This window comes from Larimichthys crocea, chromosome II (assembly GCF_000972845.2).
Source record: "Larimichthys crocea isolate SSNF chromosome II, L_crocea_2.0, whole genome shotgun sequence".
In the NCBI taxonomy this organism is placed as follows: Eukaryota; Metazoa; Chordata; class Actinopteri; family Sciaenidae; genus Larimichthys; species Larimichthys crocea.
The window spans coordinates 1,209,542-1,232,493 of NC_040012.1; the positions used below are offsets into that span (position 1 = coordinate 1,209,542).

General features: G+C 43.7%; 1 protein-coding gene across 1 annotated transcript; it reads left to right on the forward strand.

The window, feature by feature from the left end:
• The first annotated feature begins 25 nt into the window (after positions 1-25).
• si:ch73-170d6.2 (hypothetical protein) lies at positions 26-22,878 on the forward strand. The gene is made up of 4 exons (XM_027288261.1): positions 26-492; positions 19,453-19,510; positions 19,633-19,712; positions 20,029-22,878. Exon 4 carries the CDS (start codon positions 20,160-20,162, stop codon positions 21,900-21,902), a length of 1,743 nt encoding a protein of 580 aa, XP_027144062.1. The 5' UTR covers positions 26-492; positions 19,453-19,510; positions 19,633-19,712; positions 20,029-20,159; the 3' UTR covers positions 21,903-22,878.
• Positions 22,879-22,952: the final 74 nt, after the last annotated feature.

Consider the following 22,952-nt stretch of genomic DNA (forward strand, 5'->3'; position numbering starts at 1 on the left):
ATGTTTTTTAATTACAAATACATTTCATAATCATATTCAGATACTTCCATTAGTGTCTGTAACGGGGTTAAATAATAATAGAGCTTTGATGCCTGAGATGATAATTGATGTTTTTCTGGAAGTTGAATATGTAGTTAATGTTGAGGGGTGTTCAGAAAAGTAATAAATTATGGAGGATTTACAGGATGTTCAGGTACACAAAGCTTTCATTATTTTATGACAGCTGACATCATTAACATCTACAGTACGTACAGTAGAAGTGTGTGTGATCCTCTGAAGCAGTGCTGTAGTTTCACACTTATCTTTCTGAAAGAGAAAGGTCTCTCAGGTCTGGAGAGAAACAGGCTGACTTCACAGAAATCACATGACCTGCTTATATGTGTGTGTGTGTGTGTGTGTGTGTGTGTGTGTGTGTGGTAAGCATATAAAGCAGTTACAGAGGGAAGTGAAACCGAACTCGTCCTCCCGTCCTGATCAGAGACAGATTCTGGGGTAAGCTGCTGAACACACTGAGCTGATTTTCTGTTTCTATGTTGTTTGACATTAATGTTACGATGAAGATCGAAGCTGCACAGACATAACTGCAAGATTTCATTTTAATTTCACAATTATTTGTTTTTGTAGTTTAACAATATAATCTGGATTTTCAAAAAATCAAACAACCTCAGAATTCAGTTTTTGAACTTTTCATAATAACTGGAAACTCATGAAAATCTTTATTATTAGAGTCGTATTGTTTAATATGTTTGAAGCAGTGCTTTGTTCATGTGCTGTGCTAATTAACTGACAGACTCTGACATGCTGCTGCAGACTCTGCTAACGTCGTCGGTGCATGTGTAGATTCTTCCTGTATTTTATTTCAAATAGTTTTTTATTGAATTTTCCAAAACTATAGTAAGGAGAACAAAACAGTTGAGACACAAAGGCACAGCAGCAGAGCGCCATACATGGATGCAATCTCCTGTGTGCATCAGATATAAGATATAACATACATACCTACAAATCTCATACATACTATTTTTTTTACTTCAATTTGTTACATTTTAAATATTCAACCGATGTTTTTTAATTACAAATACATTTCATAATCATATTCAGATACTTCCATTAGTGTCTGTAACGGGGTTAAATAATAATAGAGCTTTGATGCCTGAGATGATAATTGATGTTTTTCTGGAAGTTGAATATGTAGTTAATGTTGAGGGGTGTTCAGAAAAGTAATAAATTATGGAGGATTTACAGGATGTTCAGGTACACAAAGCTTTCATTATTTTATGACAGCTGACATCATTAACATCTACAGTCTTTGATCAGAAACTACAGGACTGATTACACAGCAAAACAGCACCTCAGCAAAAAGTCTTGCAGCAGTCAGTTGTAATATTTTTTTATTGAAAACATTGTACTAAGTAAGTAAGTAACCGTTTAAAAATGTAATACATGTAAATTGAAATTAAAGTTTTGAGTCTTTTTAACTGAACTACTGAAAAACATGATCAGGTTTACTAAAATCTAAAACTGTCTGTTACATGCATTACATGTTACATTATACATCTGTACCTGTGAACTGATCAAAACAGTAAATGATGGGTGGGCCTGTTCTTCTGTCTTTCCTGTCCACTCTAAATCCTGACTGAAAATCCTCACATAGACTATTGTTATGGAGAAAGTCACACAGCTGATTAGCTACAGCTTTCTCAAGTATCTTAGACAGAAAGGGAAGGTTTGATATCGGTCTGTAGTTGGCTAAGACCTCTGGGTCTAGAGTGGGCTTTTTAAGAAGAGGTTTAATTACAGCTACCTTAAAGGACTGTGGTACATATCCTGATAATAAAGACAGATTAATCATATCCAATAAAGAGTGACTAGCTACAGGTAAAACATCCTTGAGCAGCCTGGTTGGGATGGAGTCTAAGAGACAGGATGACGGCTTAGCTGCAGAAATGATTAAAGTTATTTGATGAAGGTCGATGGGAGAAAAACTGTCTAAATACATATCAGGTTTTACAGCTGTTTCCAAACTTGCTGTATCAGAATGCAGATCAATGCCTGTTGAGGGCAAGAGGTGATGGATTTTGTCTCTAATAGTTATAATCTTATCATTAAAGACGTCATGAATTCATTGCTACTTAGACCTAAAGAGATAGATGGTTCAGTAGAGGCTGGATTCTCTGTTAGCCTGGCTCAGTGCTGAAGAGAAACCTGGGGTTTGTTCTTATTCTCCTCTATTAAGAAGAGTAATAGGCTGCTCTGGCATTACGGAGAAGCCTTCCTGTATGTTTTCAGATTATCTGCCAGATAGATGAGATTCTTCCAGTTTAGTGCGCCATTGCGTTCAGATTTACGTGCCTCTTGCTTTAATTTACGAGTCTGCTGGCTTTTATACCATGGTGCTAAGCCTCTTTGTTTAATTATTATCTTTTTTCCAGGTTGCAATAGAGTCTAGAGTTGTCCGTAATGAGCCTGTAATACTATCAACAAGATGGTCTATTTGTGAGTGGCTAAAGGAAGCAGACAAGTCTCGCCTCCAGAGCTACAAATAAACTACATTTATTACAAGGACCGTATCACTAAAGGGACGAGGAGGAACTAAACATGTGCACCACAGGACAGGGGAGAGGGGAGGAGAGGAGGAGAGGAGGAGAGAGAGAGGAGGAGAGGAAGGGAGGAGAGAGGGGAGAGGATAGCAGAGCGAAGAAAGCCATTGCTATTGCTTCGGCTGTAAGTGTGAGGCAACTGGTATTAAAGAATCGGATCGTGGTGACTAACATAAGAGACTGTTCGTGCACAGAAGAAGTCTAAGTATGGTGCAGAGATAAGTAGTAATCGCTGTGTGGAAAATATACGAAAAATGTTTTAGGTGAGCAGAGCAGAGGCACCGGGCAACAACACCGAAAGTGCAGCAGAATTACGCTTACTGTAAAGCACGTCACACGCGATGTTCGTTAATGAAAGAATTAACTATGAAAAAAAAAAACAAATGAAAAAATAAATAAAAGTAATAAGGTCCTGTTCTGTTTTCCAGACTGAACGTTGAGGAGCGTCAGACTTCACCCCTCCGTGTATTCACGCATGAACGTGAGGAGGTAAATGATACATGGGTTAATGATTTATTCATATTTTTGATCCTAACGACGATTGATAAAGACAGATGCGGTTTTAAAGTGTATTACTGTCCCATAACAACACTGTTCTGATTTTGTTTCAGGAGTTCTGGAGATTTTAAATCCAGAAATCACAAAAACTTTTGGATCCTAAACCGAACGACTGAGGCTGAAACAGCCGAAGGTTTGTAGTGTAATTCATCTTTCATTTTTATTAATAACAGGTTATTATTTAGCTGATTCTACAGAGCTCCTTTAAACTCTGTGAGCAGAATCTGAAAACTTTCTGACAGGATTCAGATGATGTCTGAGAGTCTCATTATTGATGATTCAAACTAGAACTTTCCACACAGGCACTGAAATCATTAAACAGTTAGCTGGCTAAGGACATTTACTAAGAGCAGATTTGAACTATATAAGATTATACAAAGAGAGTCATACTGTGACTGAAGCTGCAACCGTGGGTTGAATTAATTTCTATATTTCAATATGTGCAGATCCAGAGAGCGTCAGGAGCAACACTCGCCAAAACAAGACGGATGAACTGAGAGAGACCACAACAAAGATTCGACAAGCCTATGCTGACCTAATTACATAATTACATTAATTATCTGTGTAGTCGTCAGATAGCTATGGAGTCAGTGGTTTCATCATCTTTACATGCTGCTGGAGAATCAGAGGAAGCCAAAACTGGTTATGATCCTGCTAATTCACAACAAAATAATTGTGATTCAAATGAGAAAGGGAGAATTAAACGACTTGCTGATGCTGTTAACAGAGAAAAGCAAACGTCTGGAACACACAGGTTCTTCAGTGTTCATAGAATCTCCTTGAAAGATGACAAAATCAATGTCGCTGGGTTGCAGGCGTTTCAGTTTTGGCCAAAGGTCCAGTAAACGTAACCAAACGTCATGGTTCTCGGTGCAAACTGTGCTGGTCTGGAAAGTCAACTCTTGATCACGGGATGATGAATTACATTCTGGGTGTTACATGGGAGGATTCATTTCGGTATAAGTTAGTTGACGAGCGTCAGACCAAACTCACAGGTTCAACAGCCAGACTTCTGCCTGTCCACTGTGTACAAAATCAACCACCAGGATGGTTTTTAAATAGATCACTCACTGACCATTGTTAACACTCCAGGTTTTGGTGATACAAGAGGCATAAAGAGACAGGAGACAGAACAGCTGCTAACTTTCACAGCACATGTGTCAGGAAAATGACTTGTGTGTTTTGTAAGCTCAGGCTGCTTTAGCACGACTCCACACCAACACAGAAATATGTGTTGACTCGGTGCCTCTCCATCTTTGGTAAAGATGTGGCAGAAAACATCAGAGTCCTGGTGACGTTTGCAGACGGTCAACGTCCACAGTTCTAGAGGCCATCAATGCTTCAGGTTGTCCCATGTCCTTAAAACAAAAGACGCGACTGCCAGTTCACTTCAATTCACATTTCAGCCTTGTTTGCAGACACCAAATCCTCTGCCGCAGGCAGCATGAGTGGGATGATGAAGATGGAGGCTTTGATCCAGATGTTTTGGAACATGGGGACAAAAAGCATGAGAAGAAGTTCTTTGCCAGCTTTGAATCTCATGGAAACAAAGTTTGACGATGAAAAGGAGGGGTCCTGAGGAAAGACAGCAGCTGAGCATACAGTTGAAAATTTGCAGATTCAGGTTAACGTTGGGTTAGCAAACTTGAGGAGACAAAAGAGAGAGAGACAAAAGAGAAAGAAAAACTGAAAGAGCACGAGGCAGAGATCAGCAGAAATGAGAACTTTGAGTTTGACGTCACTGTAATGAAGCCTTTTCAAGAAGATATTCTTGGTTCTGGTTGTTACATTACCAATTGTCAGCAGTGTCATCAGGACCCTGTCACTATCCCTGTGGCAATACCCAATGATGCAGTAAAGCAGCTGTTGGGCAATGGGACCAGATGGGACTGCACAGAGTGTCCACTAAATGTCACTGGAGTCTTCATTATAATCAGAAGTACAAATGGGGAAGGTGTATAAGGCAGTTAAGTAAGAAAACGAACAGGTGCAAGAGATGAAAGAAAAAGTTACTTGAAGCCTCAGAGGCAAGTCTCCCTTTCAGGCACTGATGCAAAACTGAAGGCTGAATTGATCGTTTGCAGCAGATAAGGTGGTGAAACTGGTGAAGAAATCAGGAAAGTGTTTCACAGCTTAAGAGATAGCACTGAAGCCAGATCCTCTCTCCCCCCCACTCAGACTACTTGACATGCTGATTGAGGGAGAGAAACTGAAGGCAAGCCAGGCTGGAAGCAACGAGTTGAGTCCCTGATGAACATGAAAGAAAAGGGCAGAGAGTGCATGGCTGAACGTGGCGAGAGGGATCCTCCAGAGGTTCAGACAGCTGGTTTCCAGTGTTAGGAGTCTGAGACTAACACTGTTCAGAGGACGATTCATGCAGCTGTTTGATCATCTGAGATTTAGAAAAGAAAGACAAAAAAACTAAAAAATAAATTTCACTTTAATTCCAATCAGACGAAGACATAAACAACCTTTAAACAGAAGTGTAACCTTCTATTTCTGTTCTTAAATTAAAGGTCTTAGTGACATATTAAGTGGTGATAGTTGCAGATTGCTGCATCGACATACACGTATATAAAGATGGATTTGACGTGACAGCTCCCCAAAAGTGGAAGCCAAAGTTTCTTACATATATTCATTTTATCTCTATATATACCTTTTGTCTAGAACTTTGTTAGAAGTTTCCTTTGAGCTTGTTGTGGTGATTGGCTTTTAATACTTTGTCAGAACATGTTTCATTATTTTGATCTACTGTTGTGCTTTCCCTTCATCTTTTTTTTATTTTTACTCATTCTTATTATTTCATTTATCCACTTATTTAGCTGATCACTTATTTTGATTATCATTTGTCATTTCTTATCATTCATTGTATGTTTTTTTTACTTTGGCAACGATAGTTTCCTTTTCAGATGGTTCGACTCTCTTTATGCTGAACCTCTTCTGGGTTGAGGAGCTTGCACTGTGCGAGCCCTCAGCAGAGGTCGTGACGTATTCAAGGAAGGTTCTTCACGTCGTTCCATCTTTCTGAAGTCAGACTGCGGGCTCTAGGTAAAGCATGATATCAGACTGGTTGCTTCCTGATGTGGGAAACAAGAACCACCTTGTGTGAATAACTGATGTCCAGTTCAGACTGATTAGTAATAAAACGTGAAGAGACGCATTGGACTGAAACGTTTTGCAAGTCACCAATTAATTCAAATTTGATCCATAGTTTATCATTTATCAGGGGATTCTGAACAGAACTCAGACAATGTTTTCAGTTTTTTATTTTAAATGTTCAATCTTCTTCTTTGAATTGAATCTACAAATGTTTGTTGGGAAAATAAACACTATATACTTTGAACGTCCTGATTGGTCAGTTTCATTTTGGGCGAGGCACAAGAATCCTTATTCCACTCCACTTACTTATTTACATAGCACGTTTAGCAACACAGGGTTTCAAAGTGCTGACAACCAAGATAAAATAGCCACAATAGAAACAGACAACACATGAATCGATAATAGAAAGATAGAAAACAATAAAATCAAAGCATAAAAAGCACTACCTGCACACGATTAAATAAAATAAAACAGACAAAAAAACATAAATGTTAACATGTAAAAACAAAATGCATGTATACACATAAATCAACATTAATGGTGTTCAAAAGCCAAAGAGTTAAGGTGAGGTTTTAAGAAGGTCGTTCCTGTTCATTCATCTTCTCACCGCTTTATCTCTGAGGTGGGTTGTGGGGGCGCAGCTTCAGTCAGGGAGGGCCCGACTTCCTCTCCCCAGCCCACTTCGTCCAGCTCTCCCAGGGGGACCCCAAGGCGTTCCAGGCCAGCCGACGATTGTATTCATGATCTCCTTCTTTCGGTCACTACCCAAAAGCTCGTGACCTAGGTGAGGGTTAGGAACGTGATCGACTCGGTTAAATCGAGGAGCCTTCTTCCACCTTTCGGCTCAAACTTTGTGGCAGTCACACCATCGGCTCTGATGACTGACGTTCTCAACTTTGGTGAATTATACGTCACTGAAATTATTTGGTCTGCCTGTGCACTCAATGCTTATGTGATCAAAGTATTTTAAATTTATATTTTAAATTTTTCAAATTTGGCCCCAGCATCAGTAGTAGTTCAAATTTCATGAGTCCAGTGCTGGAAAAAGAAGGCGTCTTCCAGATGAGACCTGGCCTTCAAAGTTTGGGAAAACCTGCAGACTTTTATAACTTTGTTGGAGAAAATCTATACATTTATTGGTCTCATCGCTCCTGCAGGGGGTGTTGATCAGTTTTTACCCATTTGTACCTGACTCGTTATTTTTGAGTTAATCATGTGTTGAACTTAAATCAGATTCAGAGACTGCAGACAGGAAACAGAACATGTGTTTAAGCATGAGTTGGAGGATTCAGGTCAACATTTAACCAGTTAAATGTACTTCCATTTTAAAAACTAATATTGATTAAGGTAACATTTAATATCTCTCTTTGTTGGAATTTATATTATAATTTTTAAAGGTTCCTGTGTGTAGATTAGTTGACATCTCGGGGTGAGTTGCAGATTGTTCATCGACATATATAACAGATGGATCGACGGACATGCTCCCAAAGTAAAGCCACTAAACTTACGTGTACGTTACATAGTGTGAAGAACATGACGTACGAATGGACAGCGAACCGTTCACCCTTATTCACAGTCCGCGGGCTCACACAGGATGTCACAGACTGTAGTTTATCAGAGTTCACAAAGTATTACAGTTTGTACAGTTTGCTAACACACTGAACTTTGAAATACATGGATAGCACAAAATTTTAAGTGACCCCAGGCGAGCAAAACCTAATCCTCAATCTTAAAACTTGTTTCGTTCCCTGCATACATTGTTACATTAGACATCGTACTGTCTGTCCGCGTTTTGTTTCATTTGTATGTAAAGGTTTACAAGGACCCGTCTGACACAATAATCAGTCTGCGGTACATTTAAACAGTTTTGTTTTTTTCCATACTGATCATGGTTGGCTGTGTTTTAACTGAACCTTAAAACCAGAGCAGCGAGCTGACAGCATTGAGATGTAGCAGCCACAGGGGCAGCCGCACAGAGCTGACACATCACGCCTCATGTGGTGGGAAGTTAACTAAGATACATTTATCAAGTAGACTGTAGGTAAATACCGTTTAATGATCTTTGTACTTATTGACATGTCAGAGGACATGTTGTACTCTTACGCAACTACATTTGTCTAACGGTTCATTTATAATTTTAACACAGGAACCATTTTAATTATAAAATGACAGATTTTGATGGTTGACCCAGCAAAGCAATTTAAAAAAACGCACATTCTATTTTCTAACATGTAGAACCACAGGAAGACGTCCTAACTATGACACTAAATCAATGGAAAACTCAGATACAACATGTTTGATATTTTATGCTGATGGAATGTGCCTTGTCAGATTTGACTTCGTGGCGTTTCTTCCTCGCAAGAAGAAATCTCACATTCTTGAGGGCGATATGTCTGCCGCTGTGTAAGAGGACAATCTGCAGTCGGATGTTGTGAAACAAGAAGTGAAACTTTTGACTGCTGAAAGGACAATATCCCATGAACACGATGAATTCACAGACAGAGAAACTTTAACATGGTCAAAGTCACAGGACAGACAGAGTGAGACCGTTTGGTTGTTTTAACGTGTGAGCTACACGTCCGTTGATTGCTTCAAAAGGTTAGGTTAGGAAGTCGGACGTGTTTGCTCATGCTAGTCTCCGGAGACCGTGTGTGCTGTGTGGAGAGAGCATGTCATTGTTGTTTTCGTTGATTTCTACGGTATGTGCATTATTATTGAATTTCAATGCTTATTATTTTTTTCTTTTCTGTTTTTTTGTCTTCCTATCAAAAGTAAATAGCCTTTGCATACGGCCTATATGTACTCGAAAATTTGTCAAATTCCGTATTTTAGGGGTCTCTGACATTTGACGTACAAAATAAAATGGCTCTACAGCGCCACTAGATGTAGATCTGAAACCTTCTTCGTGGTGTTTAAGACCAATATTATGCAAATTTCAGCTGCATTAATTATTTAAGGGGCGGGGCCAAACGTGCTCTATAGCGGCCCCCTTGAACTTTTCTTTTGGGCAGCCCTGCCACAGTTTTGGACACAGAGTATGAAAGTCAGCCAAATTGTAGTAGAACATGGCAAGACGGACAAAACGTCTCTTGGAGCATGGGCTATCTGTATGAGCAATATGAGTTTGTTGATTATTTGTTTTTCCCTATGGTGTTATGTGATTGTAACGTATGTGGGTTGATTGACTGGTTGTTGTGTTAGCCCCACCTGGCGGGCCCCTGGAAGGCGGGTGGAGCCAGGAGGCAGAGAAGAAGGAGGAAATTAGACCCAGCTAAGTACTGCAGCAGCGAGGGTGGCTGGAAAGAGGCAACAGTTTCTTGACCGTGCTGGACCTGCAGTCCTGTTTTGTGTTACGATCAAACTTTCATTTGCATGCAATAAATGGTCAGAAGGGACCGACCAGAACTCCTTATCTCTCCTTCATTCAAACTAGTTTAAAAACCAGCACTAAAAGGAGTCAAATGGCGACTCCGCAAGTTCAGAACCTTGCCTTGCTGGATGAGCTAGGAATGAAAAGGGGACCTTGAGGATGCTTGAAACCACAGGAACATGCAGGTGTAACCACCCACTTCACTTGTTATTGGAAGGCCCAGAGTGAATCGAGTATTAGACATTTTGAAGGGTCCTGTTTAAACGTTTCAGGACTAATTGACTTGAATAAAACATGAGTTGTCTTTTTTTGAAAGAAAACATTTAAGTTTTTAAAGCTTAAAAACAAAGGGTTTAGTTTCCACTCTGGCGGGGGGGGGGGGGGGGGGGGGCCAAGTGCCACTGATTTCGTCTGTTCGTTACCTGTTGCCTCTGAAAGGAAGAGGAACTGTTGAACGGAAATGTTGAAGTTGGAAAAGCAGAGCTGCCAGAAGGAATGAGCTGCTTCTCTGACTCTCAAAAATGAAAATAAAAATACGGAACTTATGTCTGATACAGCAAATCTGGATGTTGTGAAGGAAAATTTACAGAAAACATACAGAAATGGAGCGAGTTTAAAATGACTGCCAAAACTCTTTCAGAGCGTGTTTTTGACAGAGCTGACGTGCAGCAGAGGACACAGAACAGTGATGAGCCTATAAGAGAATTATTATTGATGAGTTTAAGATAAAATCTCCTGAGTGGAAGGTCCATTCCTGTACGTTCCACCTCCCCTGAGAGAGCAGATGCAATGGCCCTACAGACAGCGTTTCTAGTAAAGTCGGGAGATTAAAGCTCAATGGCAAGCTCAGATCAGACTGTTTGGTGGCACAGGCCTTGAGAAGCCGCACTTTACCAAGCGCTTTTATAAAAGAACGGCACATGGTCTAGAAGAGAAGGGAGGGGCGTTCTAGCTAGGAAAAGAAGGAAATAAGAAGACAGAAAGGAGACTTTAACTCTGAAGCTGAGTTGTCATCGCTGTGAATTGCCAAATCGCATGTAGTGTTGACTGGTGCTGAGGAAGCAGGTGGCTTTTACCCATGCTGACGGCATGGAAGGACATACTTATGAGGACGAGAAGATTGGAGATCGCAGACATGGATCCGCTTGCAGCCAGGCGGTCTCACTTACTGAGGAAAAGAGTTGTCCGTCCTCCCACGGGGCATTGGCCGCACCACATATTCTATACCTCCGTTTTCAGGTACACCCGGGCGTGGAGGTCCTGCAGGGTGACCACAAGCACACGGCACGCGGATAACGGTTCTCTTCTGCCCGGTGAGCCTGCGTACTGGGAGTTGACGCTGTGTTTAAAACCTGGTCTGAGAAACTTGGGCATTCAGGCAGAACTGCGCTCAGTACGAACACAGACTAGCTGGCACCAGAATGTCACTGCAGATTGAGAGCCGGCAATCGTAGATTCTATCATGAACAAGAGCAGCACAGTTAGTCCGGGAATGTATTTCTAATAATCTACTTGCATTTAACAGACAAAATGAAAATACATTCTAGCTTCTAAACAGCAAACACTTACTACTCTCCCACCTGAAGAGACCCTTTAAACAGGACGTGACATATTTAAGATGATTATCCCATTTTTGGGTTCGGCGGTGTTGAGATTGAGAAGGGGGTCACATTTGAACAACTACTTCTCTAGAGATTTCGTTCGGATTGGCTTGGCTTCAAATTTAACTGTCGACTCTAAAAGGACACGAGTGAGTAAAGTGCGAAGCTTTTAGATTGGTAAAACAGCATGCTGTGGGCGTGGCAAAGTTTGATGTTTCGCCATGAAACGGGATACGCACCTTGCTGATGTGCTCTGTGATCGCTCAGAAATCAAATTGGCCTAATTCACAGAATAGTCCTGACATGCCTCTGTGTGGGGCAGTTAGCTCGACCTGCCTCTGGTGGGCGGCAATACCTATGACCTGCCTCTGTGTGGGGCAGTTAGCTCTGACCTGCCTCTGTGTGGGGCACTTACATCTTTTGACCTGCCTCTGTGTGGGGCGGGTTGGTTACCTCGCTGCCTCTGTGTGTGGGCGCAGTTAGCTCTGGGACCTGCCCTGTGTGGGCAGTAGCTCTGACCTTGCTTGTGTTGGGGCGGTTAGCTCTGACCTGCCTCTATGTGGGGCAGTTACCTCTGACCTGCCTCGGTGGGGCGGTTAGCTCTGACTGCTCGTGTGGGCGGGTTAGCTTCTGACCTGCCTCCGTGTGGGGGCGGTTACCTTGACATGCCTGCCTATGTGTGGGGTCAGTTACCTCTGACCTGCCTCCGTGTGGGGCAGTTACCTCGACCTGTCTCCGTGTGGTCGGGCAGTTAAGCCTGAACCTGCCTCGTGTGGGAGTTACCTTCTGCCTTGACTCTGTGTGGGGCAGATCCTGACCTGCCTTGTGTTGGGGGGCAGTTGCTCTGACCTGCCTCGTGTGGGGCAGTTACCTTGACCTGCCTCTGTGTGGGGGGCAGTTAGCTTGACCTTGCCTCTTGTCTTGGGCAGTAGCCTGACTGCTCTTGTGTGGGGCAGTTAACCTCTGACCTGCTCCTGGGGGGCGGTTAGTGGTTTTAGCTCTGACTGCCTCTCCATCTTGAAATGAAAATGGAATATATTCAATATATGGATATGAACTGTGAAAACCTTTCAGTTTTAAAACATTGCACTTTAATGTTTTTAATTTATGTTTGTAATGTCTGTCATTTGATTGTTCATCTATTAAATTCTGTTTGGTTTTTCACAGAAAAAAATGTGTGTGATAATTTGCTTAAATTAATGCAGCCTATAATGATTAGATTAGTTTTTTAATGGCCTGTACAGCCCTAATATAAGTTTATACCTATGATATGTCAGCTCTGGCATGAGCAGACGTTAACTGTGAATGAATAGTGTTAGATAGTGAAATAACGTTAGGAAAATGCTACTTCTAGTTTGAATGTTTCATGTCGGTGATTTCTGTTCCCGGATCAAAGTTATGAAGTAAATAAACGTCAAGAAACAGCAAAGGATGAAATAAAATGATACAAACAAGACTTTTTTCCCTCCAAACCCTTCTTTATTCTTTTTTTGTATTTCCTTTGCTTGAACGATTCAGAAAGATCCGAAAGATCATAGCCGATTCATAAAGATTAGAAAGATTCATCGAGATTCATTAAAGATTCCAGAACGATTCATAGAGATTCATAAGATTTCCATAAAGCATTCATTACAGGTTGCTCATCCAGCTTATTTATATAAAAAACACATCCACTCTGTCCTGTCACGGAGGCAGCAGTCTTTCACTCGGTCGATGTTTCGAGTGTCTGAAACATTTGACTGACTTCATGGAAATTGAAAGGGCGGGTAATGTAAAAAGCTGTCAGTCACTGTGACGGTGACCGCAGGATCCGTTCTTGTTTCCGGTTGTTGGCTACAGTGAAGTGCACAGATCGGACCTTGAAACACAGTTTGATTAGCTGGAATCTTACCTAATGGATATGATTGTGGCCACGCTGTCAATGGAAGTGATCCGGTTGTACAGAAAGAACCCAGGAAACAACTATACGGACTTTAAAGCTCGACTGTGCACATGGCTGCGCTGCTCTTTGCTCTATTTTCAGGTCTCAAGATGGGAAGCGTTCCCCACAGACTGCTCAGCATTTACCCACCTGATATTGGCATTCATAGTAATTCATTCCTATTAGTTTACTCACACCCACTTCCCTCACCACATCGTTTTGGATTACTTTACTGTTTGAGCAAAAGAAGAAGAAGAAGAGACGAAGACGAAGAAGAAGGAAAAGTTTTCTAGCGCGAAAACATCTGTAGTGAGAATGATCGAATCCTTCAGGAGCGTCGCTGTGAACGATTCACACACCGGCCTCTGGATCAGGACCAGCAACCAGTCCAGCATCATTGTGTGCAGGTCATTCATTCCGGGTCACCGTGGAAACACACCTGAGAAGCCACCGGAGCAAAACATGTGCTTCCTGATGAGAAGTTGGCTCTCGAACTGTCTTCATTTGTCGGGCGGTCGACCGTGCGCCGTCCTCGTCATCACTTTGACTTTTGCGGCTCACATGGTCAAACGCTCACGTCATGTTCCGTCCTTTTCTTCTTGTCAAAGATGTTACAGAACGGGTTCAACCACTAGAGGGCGGACACCTTACCCGTCTACTTGCTGACCCAAGACACAAAGAACAAGCTGATGTGTCTGCAGTCGTTAGCCTACTGTTTGTCTTACCTAATTAGTCCAGCCATTGATGCGGCTGGGGCTTCAGCCCCGTAGGGGTTTTTTGGACCGGCCGATCTGCGTCTCCGAGACCCACCAGCGCTGCCAGTTTGAGGCTGGAAGTTAAAGACGAGAGATGAAGGTGACTCCAGACTTTAGAAGATGATTCTGGACATGATGTGCTCACAGCCGATTTTATGCGGGAACGGGTGTGACCGCTGGACCGCCTGTTCTGAACAGGTTTCCAGTGCCGAGCAGTTTGGTTGGCGTACCGGGTGCAGGTGTGTTCTGTGTGCCACACAGGTTGAGTCTGCAGTGGAGGATAGAATCAGCAGAGCTCCCAGTGAACTGGAACATGTTGAAGGAGAAGTAGTTGGACGTTCCCTGTCCGTTTCCTGTCACCTCCACCGTCTGGTCAGCACGGTTCGCACAGCTGCTCACAAACAGGAAAACAAACATCAGCATGATCCGAGCGCACTTTGGTTGCAGGAATGACTACGGAACAAGTTACGGATCCCTGCTCACCCGTTCGAGATCAGATCGTCTCAGGACTCCCTTGGTGATGGCCTGGTGGGTTGCCCAGCACGAGTCGCGTCCCACGGCGACAAAATCGATCGCCCAGCCCGTCGGTCTCCACGCTCCACCCGCTATCTTTTGGTTCAGCATGACTCAGTGCTCGATCCACAAGTCCGTGTGCGGCTGGTTAGCCCAGGTAGTAGGCCATTCCTGGTCAGAGTGTAATTCCAAGCACCAGATGTGATCTCCTCGATCACAGAGCTACACACACACACACACACACACACACAGTCTTTAGCTGACTTACAGTCACAAACATACAGGTGGATTAAAGAGGAGTGAAGGAGGCCGTCTATGTCAACGGAGAGTGAACGCCGCCTGCCAGCAGAGGAGGCTTGCCTCAGGACAACACTGATCCCCCAAAGCTGCCCTTTCAACCCTGCACAGGAGGACTGAACTACAAACACTCGGCCTCGTGTGACTCCAGCCACCGTCGCTCACGCCGGACCTCGGCTGACCTGAACAACTCGGACGACAGTCGTCACGACAACAAGCAGCTCGAAGTGGAAACGATGGCCTGCTTAACGATCCCACCGAAGCCAGACACCCAGGTTTCAATGAAGGATGAGCTGGACTGAGAACCTTCACAGACTTCTTTATACTCACAAACGTCTCTGCAACAAGCTTCACAGCCAGCACTCACCTGTCTTTGATTCTGAAGGACATAGTCCTGACGTCTGGCTGAGTATAGAAGCAGGATGACTAGAGTAGAAGTCGATGGGAGACCTGGGTCGTGGAGTAACGGAACGATGACGTCGGTGTGGTTGTGGGTCATGATGGTGTTCTTGTAGATGACTTGGCTGTTGTTGACCTGTAGGGTCACAGGGGTTCAGACGCTGGTACCAGTTCACCGGCATCTTTACACCCTTTCTAGCATCCAAATGGTGACGTTGCGTCCTTGACTGAGGCGGAAGATAATTCCGCACGTCCAACCATTATTGAGAAACCGATGGGGCTCGCCGCTTGTAATCCAAACCCACAGAAAGATTCCCAACTAGAGAAGAGATTGATGAGGTAGCGCGGGTGAAGAAACCCTCATAACGAGACCACCGTCCCCACAGGAGTCTCTGCCGGCGCGAAGTGAAGGTCACCATTGTGGGTTGCTCGTCCCCCTGAAACCAAGCAGCTTGTTGTATTGAGGTGCAGGGTCGACTTAGTCGATACCTTTCCTCCAGGCGACAACCGACCAGAGAAAGTGAAGCAGAAGTCCATCCGCAGGCCGTGGGATCACCTGCATACAACGAGCAGCCACACGGTACCGGGGGAACAAATACACGTAACACGACAGGAGGACTCTAAGACGTCCCACAGCACAGGACAACCTTCAGTCAGTTATCAGCAGCTCCACTACAGCTAAGCTCCAGCCTCTGACTATCGTGGTCCACGTCTCACAGCTGTCTTACCAAATTTGCCCGCGATCTGTACGGGGAGGCAAAAAGGCGCGCGACAGACAGAAGGCAGCCGTTTCACCACTGGCCTTCTCAGTGCAGAACCTCCGTGAACGCTGCAGAATCCGTCCTCCTGACAGGAGCCCGAGGGGCGGCTGAGGGAGACACAGAGACATGTGAAGAATAAGGATGGAAACAACATCTTTCTTCAAGGTATTTGTTGTCTTTCTTCTACTCAAGCATCGGTTCAAACTGAATTGAACTGAAGCCAGACAAGTCTTAGCAGCAGGCCTTTGGACTCCAGTCCTCCATGTTGATGTTGTGCTGTCCGGCTGCCGGCTTTGGCGTAGGCCTCCAGTAACTGACAGCCGCGGAACGTCCACCGAAGGATACTTGACACAAAGTGTCGTTGCAGCGGTTATGTAGGTGCGCTGGGGTCAGTGTGGCTTGGGCCAGGCGGTGAATGATTGGAAGGGCGCTTCGTTCAGAAGATTCAGCCCTTGTTCCACCCATGTAAAGATGACCAGGACGGGGAGGACAGAAGAGTCGGTCAGCGCTGTGTCATTACCATTAAGAGTCAGCGAACCATCAGGAAGGCCGCTGCTGAAGCTTCACGTCCACGAGATGAAAGAGAACAGAGAGAGGTTTCATCTGCTCACCGCTCAGTCATCGCCGGCTTTGCACGTTGATCGCATGGGTCATGAACTGTAATGTGCAGCACGTTACCTGCTAGGGGGCGGACATCACACCACGTATAGGTCCGGACGGTCCCCTGCTCTCCTCCATCCAGGTTATCACAGGATACACTTGTTGGGCTCATGCAAAAGATAAACATATAGGTCTGATATCCGTCCACAAGAGGCAGTTTACAGGTACACAGCGGCATAACCAAGCAGGGGGGCTACTGACTGCTGGATGTTTATATTCCGTGTATTTTATTTGCTCTTGTTGATTTGTTGCTTGTGTTATTTATAGTTTTTTATATTTCATGAGTATAATTTTCCTTGACAACCATTATGTGTTTTCTTCAACGTCCATGAAACCCTTTCATGAGCAGGACTCAGTTGTGATCCCCGTCTTACCCGCTGTGCTGTCCTTGGAGAGCTCACGTACTCAGAGGCACTGCTGGCGTGCCACCACCCAAACCCTTGCTAGATTCCTTATTTACACCCGATTCCTGGAACAGGTCCAGACAGAACGAGAGAGAAATAGAGCGCTGGGCGCCACAAATATCTTGTGCCTGCCGTTTTAAGGTCTTTACTTTCGTACTGTGAACTCTGATGGCTGCGGTGTCGGGGTGTGTGCGTCAAAGAAGACAGAGGTGTTGTAGTCTGTTGGCGGACCTTGGCGGTGACTCCAGTGTGTCCTTGGATGAGCTCCACACCGTGAAACCTCCTGGAACCCGAACTGTTGAGTGTCAGCTTCGTGTCGTTCAGATGCATCAAGCAGAGAGACACGTGAATGAAGGAACAGCCGAGTTCACCTGGCTAAGAAAGATTTTCTCCGATTGTCACTGAGAATTTCGAGAGAGCTGACAACCAGAGGGACGAGACGATTTGACAAATGCCGCACTGACATGGACTGTGCGTAGCTTACCTCTGAACTCTGCGCAGTGTTGCATGTGAATGTCCGATCCGTCATCGCAGGTCACGCTGTCAAATACGCTACACTTTACGGCGGCGTTCTGGACGTTGGCCAGCACGTGGAAGTTTGGGACGGATGGAGCGACATTCAAGAGTCTGTGCGCACAGCGATCTGACAGTAGTTCACTCGGACGTTCCCTGCGTGATGACAGCTGGGCGTCGCTCACGGTGCAGGTGAGCTCCAAAACCGACAGCTGACGGAGGTGGAGACCGGAACGACAAGAAACGACATGAGCCGCTGTGCTGGAACTGCCACCACCTGGAGGCCTCAGACCAAACTAACTAAACTGACTGTAATGTGCTCACACACTGGCTCACATTGTTAACTACACGACTCAGCCCACCCAGCAAAATCGGCACATGCGTGGATGATCCCTCACCCGATCCAGACAAGCGTTCAGCTGCCTTTCCACACTCTCACTGGGATCAATCAGAGGAACTCGTCTCTTGCCTGCATTTGACGCCTGTTTTCTGACTTACTGCTGATGCAAGCCAACATTTCCTGTTGCTGCTCTTTTTCACATTACAGCTTTCTGCAAGATGAGAGCGCTTGCTTCGTGCCCACTCAGAGAACCTTTTAAAAAGCTGTTTTTAAATATGAAGCACACTTACCTGTTGGGTCGGGTGTGACCTTCGTGTCTTACAGGATAGATTCGGTGCAGGTGTCATGGTCACCGCTGATCACGTTCACCAGGTTTTATACCCGACACCTGAGGAGAGGAGGCCGGTTTCCTAAGGTGCCGAGTCAGAGTTCACTTCCTGCTTCCAAAACTCTGACCCAAGACAAAAACTATTTGACACTTTTTACTTTGAAGGACTCGACGTTTGATTTGGGATTGTCCACCCTGCTCTGTTCTGCATCAGCTGATGTCAAAGTATATCACTAATGTAACTTTTGTGCAGTCGTACCAGGATTTACCTGGACGAATCTCTCCATCATGGCAACCATTGACCATTATTATGAACCACCTACACATCAACAGAACACGTGTCCACATCACACACACGCACAACTCGTCCCCACACGCACCACCATCGCGCTACACAAAACAACACACGCGACACACGCGCACACAAACACACACACCGCACACACACGCGCACCACAAACACACACACAGCACATCATCACGCGCACCACAAACCCACTCCACCACACGCACATAACACCACGCACCACACACGCGCACACAATACACACACACGCACATAACGCGCACTACAAACAACCCACACGCACACACACGCATGCACACAAAACACCCAACACACCGCACAAACACACGCACCACACACGCGCACACAAAAAAACACACGCGCGCGCGCCGCGCACACACGCGCGCGACGCGCGCAACCCACACACACGCTCACACAAAACAGCTGAAGCTACCTGTGGCTGTACCGCACCGGCTACAGGGGACTGGCTAACTATCTGAGCTACTGACTGTTCGGTGGTGCGGTACCGTGCCTCTAACTCACTGACCCTCGCCTCCAAAGCTACAAATAAACTACATTTATTACAAGTACCGTTATCACTAAAGGAGGACGAGGAGTAACTGAACATGTGGCACACAGGACAGGAGAGAGGAGGAGAGGAGAGAGGAGGAGAGGAGGAGAGGAGAGAGGAGGAGAGGAGAGAGGAGGAGAGAGGAGGAGAGGAGGAGAGAGAAGCCATTGCTATTGCTAGGCTAGTAAGTGTGAGGCAACTGGTTAAAGAATCGGATCGTGGTGACTAAAGTAAAGAGACTGTTCGTGCACAGACAGAAGTCTAAGTATGGTGCAGAGATAAGTAGATAATCGCTGATGTGAAAAATATACGAAAAACTGTTTAGGTGAGCAGAGCAGAGAGCACCGTGGCAACAACACCGAAGTGACAGAATACGCTTACTGTAAAGCACGTCACAAGACGATGTTCGTTAATGAAGAATTAACTTATGAAAATGAAACAAATAAATAAAAGTAATAAGGTCCTGTTCTGTTTTCCAGACTGAACGTTGAGGAGCGTCAGACTTCACCCCCTCCGTGTATTCACAGATGACGTGAGGTAAATGATACATGGGTTAATGATTTATTCATATTTATGATCCTAACGACGATTATAAAGACAGATGAGGTTTTAAAGTGTAATTACTGTCCCATAAACACACTGTTCTGATTTTGTTTCAGGAGTTCTGGAGATTTAAATCCAGAAATCACAAAAACTTTTGGATCCTAAACCGAACGACTGAGCTGAGAACAGCCGACAGGTTTGTAGTAATTCATCTTTCATTTTTATTTAATAACAGTGTTATTATTGAGCTGACTTCTACAGAGCTCCTTTAACTCTGTGAGCAGAATCTGAAACTTTCTGACAGGATGTTCAGATGATGTCTGAGAGTCTCATTATTGATGATTCAACTAGAACTTTGTCACACAGCACTGAAATCATTAAACAGTTAGCTGGCATAAGACATTTACTAAGAGCAGATTATGAACTATATAAGATTAATAACAAAGAGTCATAACTGTGACTGAAGCTGCAACCGTGGGTTGAATTAATTTCTTATATTTCAATATGTGCAGATCCAGAGAGCGTCAGGAGCAACACTCGCCAACAAGACGGATGAACTGAGAGAGACCACAAAGATTCGACAAGCCTATGCTGACATAATTACATAATTACATAATTATCTTGTGTAGTCAGTCAGATAGCTATGGAGTCAGTGGTTTCATCATCTTTACATGCTGCTGGAGAATCAGAGGAAGCCAAAACTGGTTCTGATCCTGCTAATTCACAACAAAATAATTGTGATTCAAATGAGAAAGGGAGAATTAAACGACTTGCTGATGCTGTTAAAGAGAAAAGCAAACGTCTGGAACACACAGGTTCTCTCAGTGTTCATAGAATCTCCTTGAAAGATGACAAAATCAATGTCGCTGGGTGCAGGCGTTTCAGTTTTGGCAAAGAGTCCAGTAAACGTAACCAAACCGTCATGGTTCTCGGTGCAACTGGTGCTGGAAAGTCAACTCTGATCAACGGGATGATGAATTACATTCTGGGTGTTAAATGGGAGGATTCATTTCGGTATAAGTTAGTTGACGAGCGTCAGACAAACTCACAGGCTCACAGCCAGACTTCTGCAGTCACTGTGTACAAAATCAACCACCAGGATGGTTTTAAAATAGATCACTCACTGACCATTGTTGACACTCCAGGTTTTGGAGATACAAGAGGCATAGAAAGAGACAGGGAGATTGTAGAACAGCTGCATAACCTCTTCACAGCTAAACATGGTGTCAGTGAAATAGACACTGTGTGTTTTGTAGCTCAGGCTGCTTTAGCACGACTCACACCAACACAGAAATATGTGTTTGACTCGGTGCTCTCCATCTTTGGTAAAGATGTGGCAGAAAACATCAGAGTCCTGGTGACGTTTGCAGACGGTCAACGTCCACCAGTTCTAGAGGCCATCAATGCTTCAGGTGTCCCATGTCCTAAAACAGAAGACGGACTGCCAGTTCACTTCAAATTCAATAATTCAGCCTTGTTTGCAGACAACAAATCATCTGCAGCAGGCAGCATGAGTGAGGATGATGAAGATGGAGGCTTTGATCAGATGTTTTGGAACATGGGGACAAAAAGCATGAAGAAGTTCTTTGCAGCTCTGAATCTCATGGAAACCAAAAGTTTGACGATGACAAAGGAGGTCCTGAGAGAAAGACAGCAGCTCGAGAATACAGTTGAAAATTTGCAGATTCAGGTTAAAGTTGGGTTAGCCAAACTTGAGGAGACAAAAGAGACGAAAGAAAAACTGAAAGAGCACGAGGCAGAGATCAGCAGAAATGAGAACTTTGAGTTTGAAGTCACTGTAATGAAGCCTTTTCAAGAAGATATTTCTGGTTCTGGTTGTTACATTACCAATTGTCAGCAGTGTCATCAGACCTGTCACTATCCCTGTGGAATACCCAATGATGCAGATAAAGCAGGCTGTTGGGCAATGGGACCAGATGGACACTGCACAGAGTGTCCACGTAAATGTCACTGGAGTCTTCATTATAATCAGAAGTACAAATGGGAGTATAAGGCAGTTAAAGAAAAACGAACAGTGCAAGAGATGAAAGAAAAGTACTTGAAAGCCTCAGAGGCCAAGTCTCCCTTTCAGGCACTGATGCAAAAACTGAAGGCTGAATTTGATCGTTTGCAGAATGAGGTGGTGAAACTGGTGAAGAAATCAGGAAAGTGTTTAAACAGACTTAAAGAGATAGCACTGAAGCCAGATCCTCTCTCCACTCCAGACTACATTGACATGCTGATTGAGGGAGAGAAACATGAAGGCAAGCCAGGCTGGAAGCAACGAGTTGAGTCCCTGATGAACATGAAAGAAAAGGCAGAGTGCATGGCTAAAGTGGCGAGAGGAGATCCTCCAGAGTTCATACAGCCTGGTTTCCAGTGTTAGTCTGAGACTAACACTGTTCAGAGGACGATTCATGCAGCTTTTGATCATCTGAGATTTAGAAAAGAAAGACAAAAAAACTAAAAACTAAATTTCACTTTATCCAATATCAGACGACATAACAACCTTTAACAGAAGTGAACATTCTATTTCTGTTCTTAAATTAAAGGTTTAGTGACATCTAGTGGTGAAGTTGCAGATTGCTGCCATCGACATACAGTATATAAAGATGGATGACGTGACAGCTCCCCAAAAGTGAAGCCAAAGTTTATTTACATATATTCATTTATCCTCTATATATACATTTTGTCTAGAAACTTGTTAGAAAGTTTCCTTTGAGCTGTTTGTGGTGATTTGGTTTTAATACTTTTGTCAGAAATGTTTCATTATTTTGATCATGTTGTGCTTCCCTTCATCTTTTTTTTTATTTTTACTCATTTATTATTATCATTTAATCACTTATTTAGCTGATCATTATTTTGATTATCATTTGTCATTTCTTATCATTCATGTATGTTTTTTACTTTGCACGATAAGTTTCCTTTTCAGACTGGTTCTGACATGCTGAACCTCTCTCTGGGTTGAGGAGCTTGCATGTGCGAGCCTCAGCAGAGGTGGAGTATTAAAGGAAGGTTCTTCACGTCGTTCATCTTTTCTGAGAGTCAGACTGCAGGGCTCTAGGTAAAGCAGGGATATCAGACTGGTTGCTTTCCTGATGTGGGAACAAGAACAAACCTTCTGTGAATAACTGATGTCAGTTCAGAGATTAGATAATAAAAAGTGAAGAGACAGATGTGACTGAACGTTTTGAAAGTCACAATTAATCAATTTGATCCATAGTTTAGTCATATCGAGGATTCTGAACAGAACTCAATCAATGTTTTCATTTTTATATTTTAAATGTTCTAATTCTTCTTTCTTTGAATTGAATCTACAAACTGTTGTTGGGAAAATAAAAAATATATAACCTTTGAAAGTCCTGATTGGTCAGTTTCATTTCTGGGCGAGGCCACAAAGAATCCAATCCAATCCACTTTATTTACATAGCACGAT

What these genes read in the sequence shown, in the direction of transcription:
- si:ch73-170d6.2 (XM_027288261.1), top strand. Translation starts at nt 20,160, where the DNA reads ATGGAGTCAGTGGTTTCATCATCTTTACATGCTGCTGGAGAATCAGAG.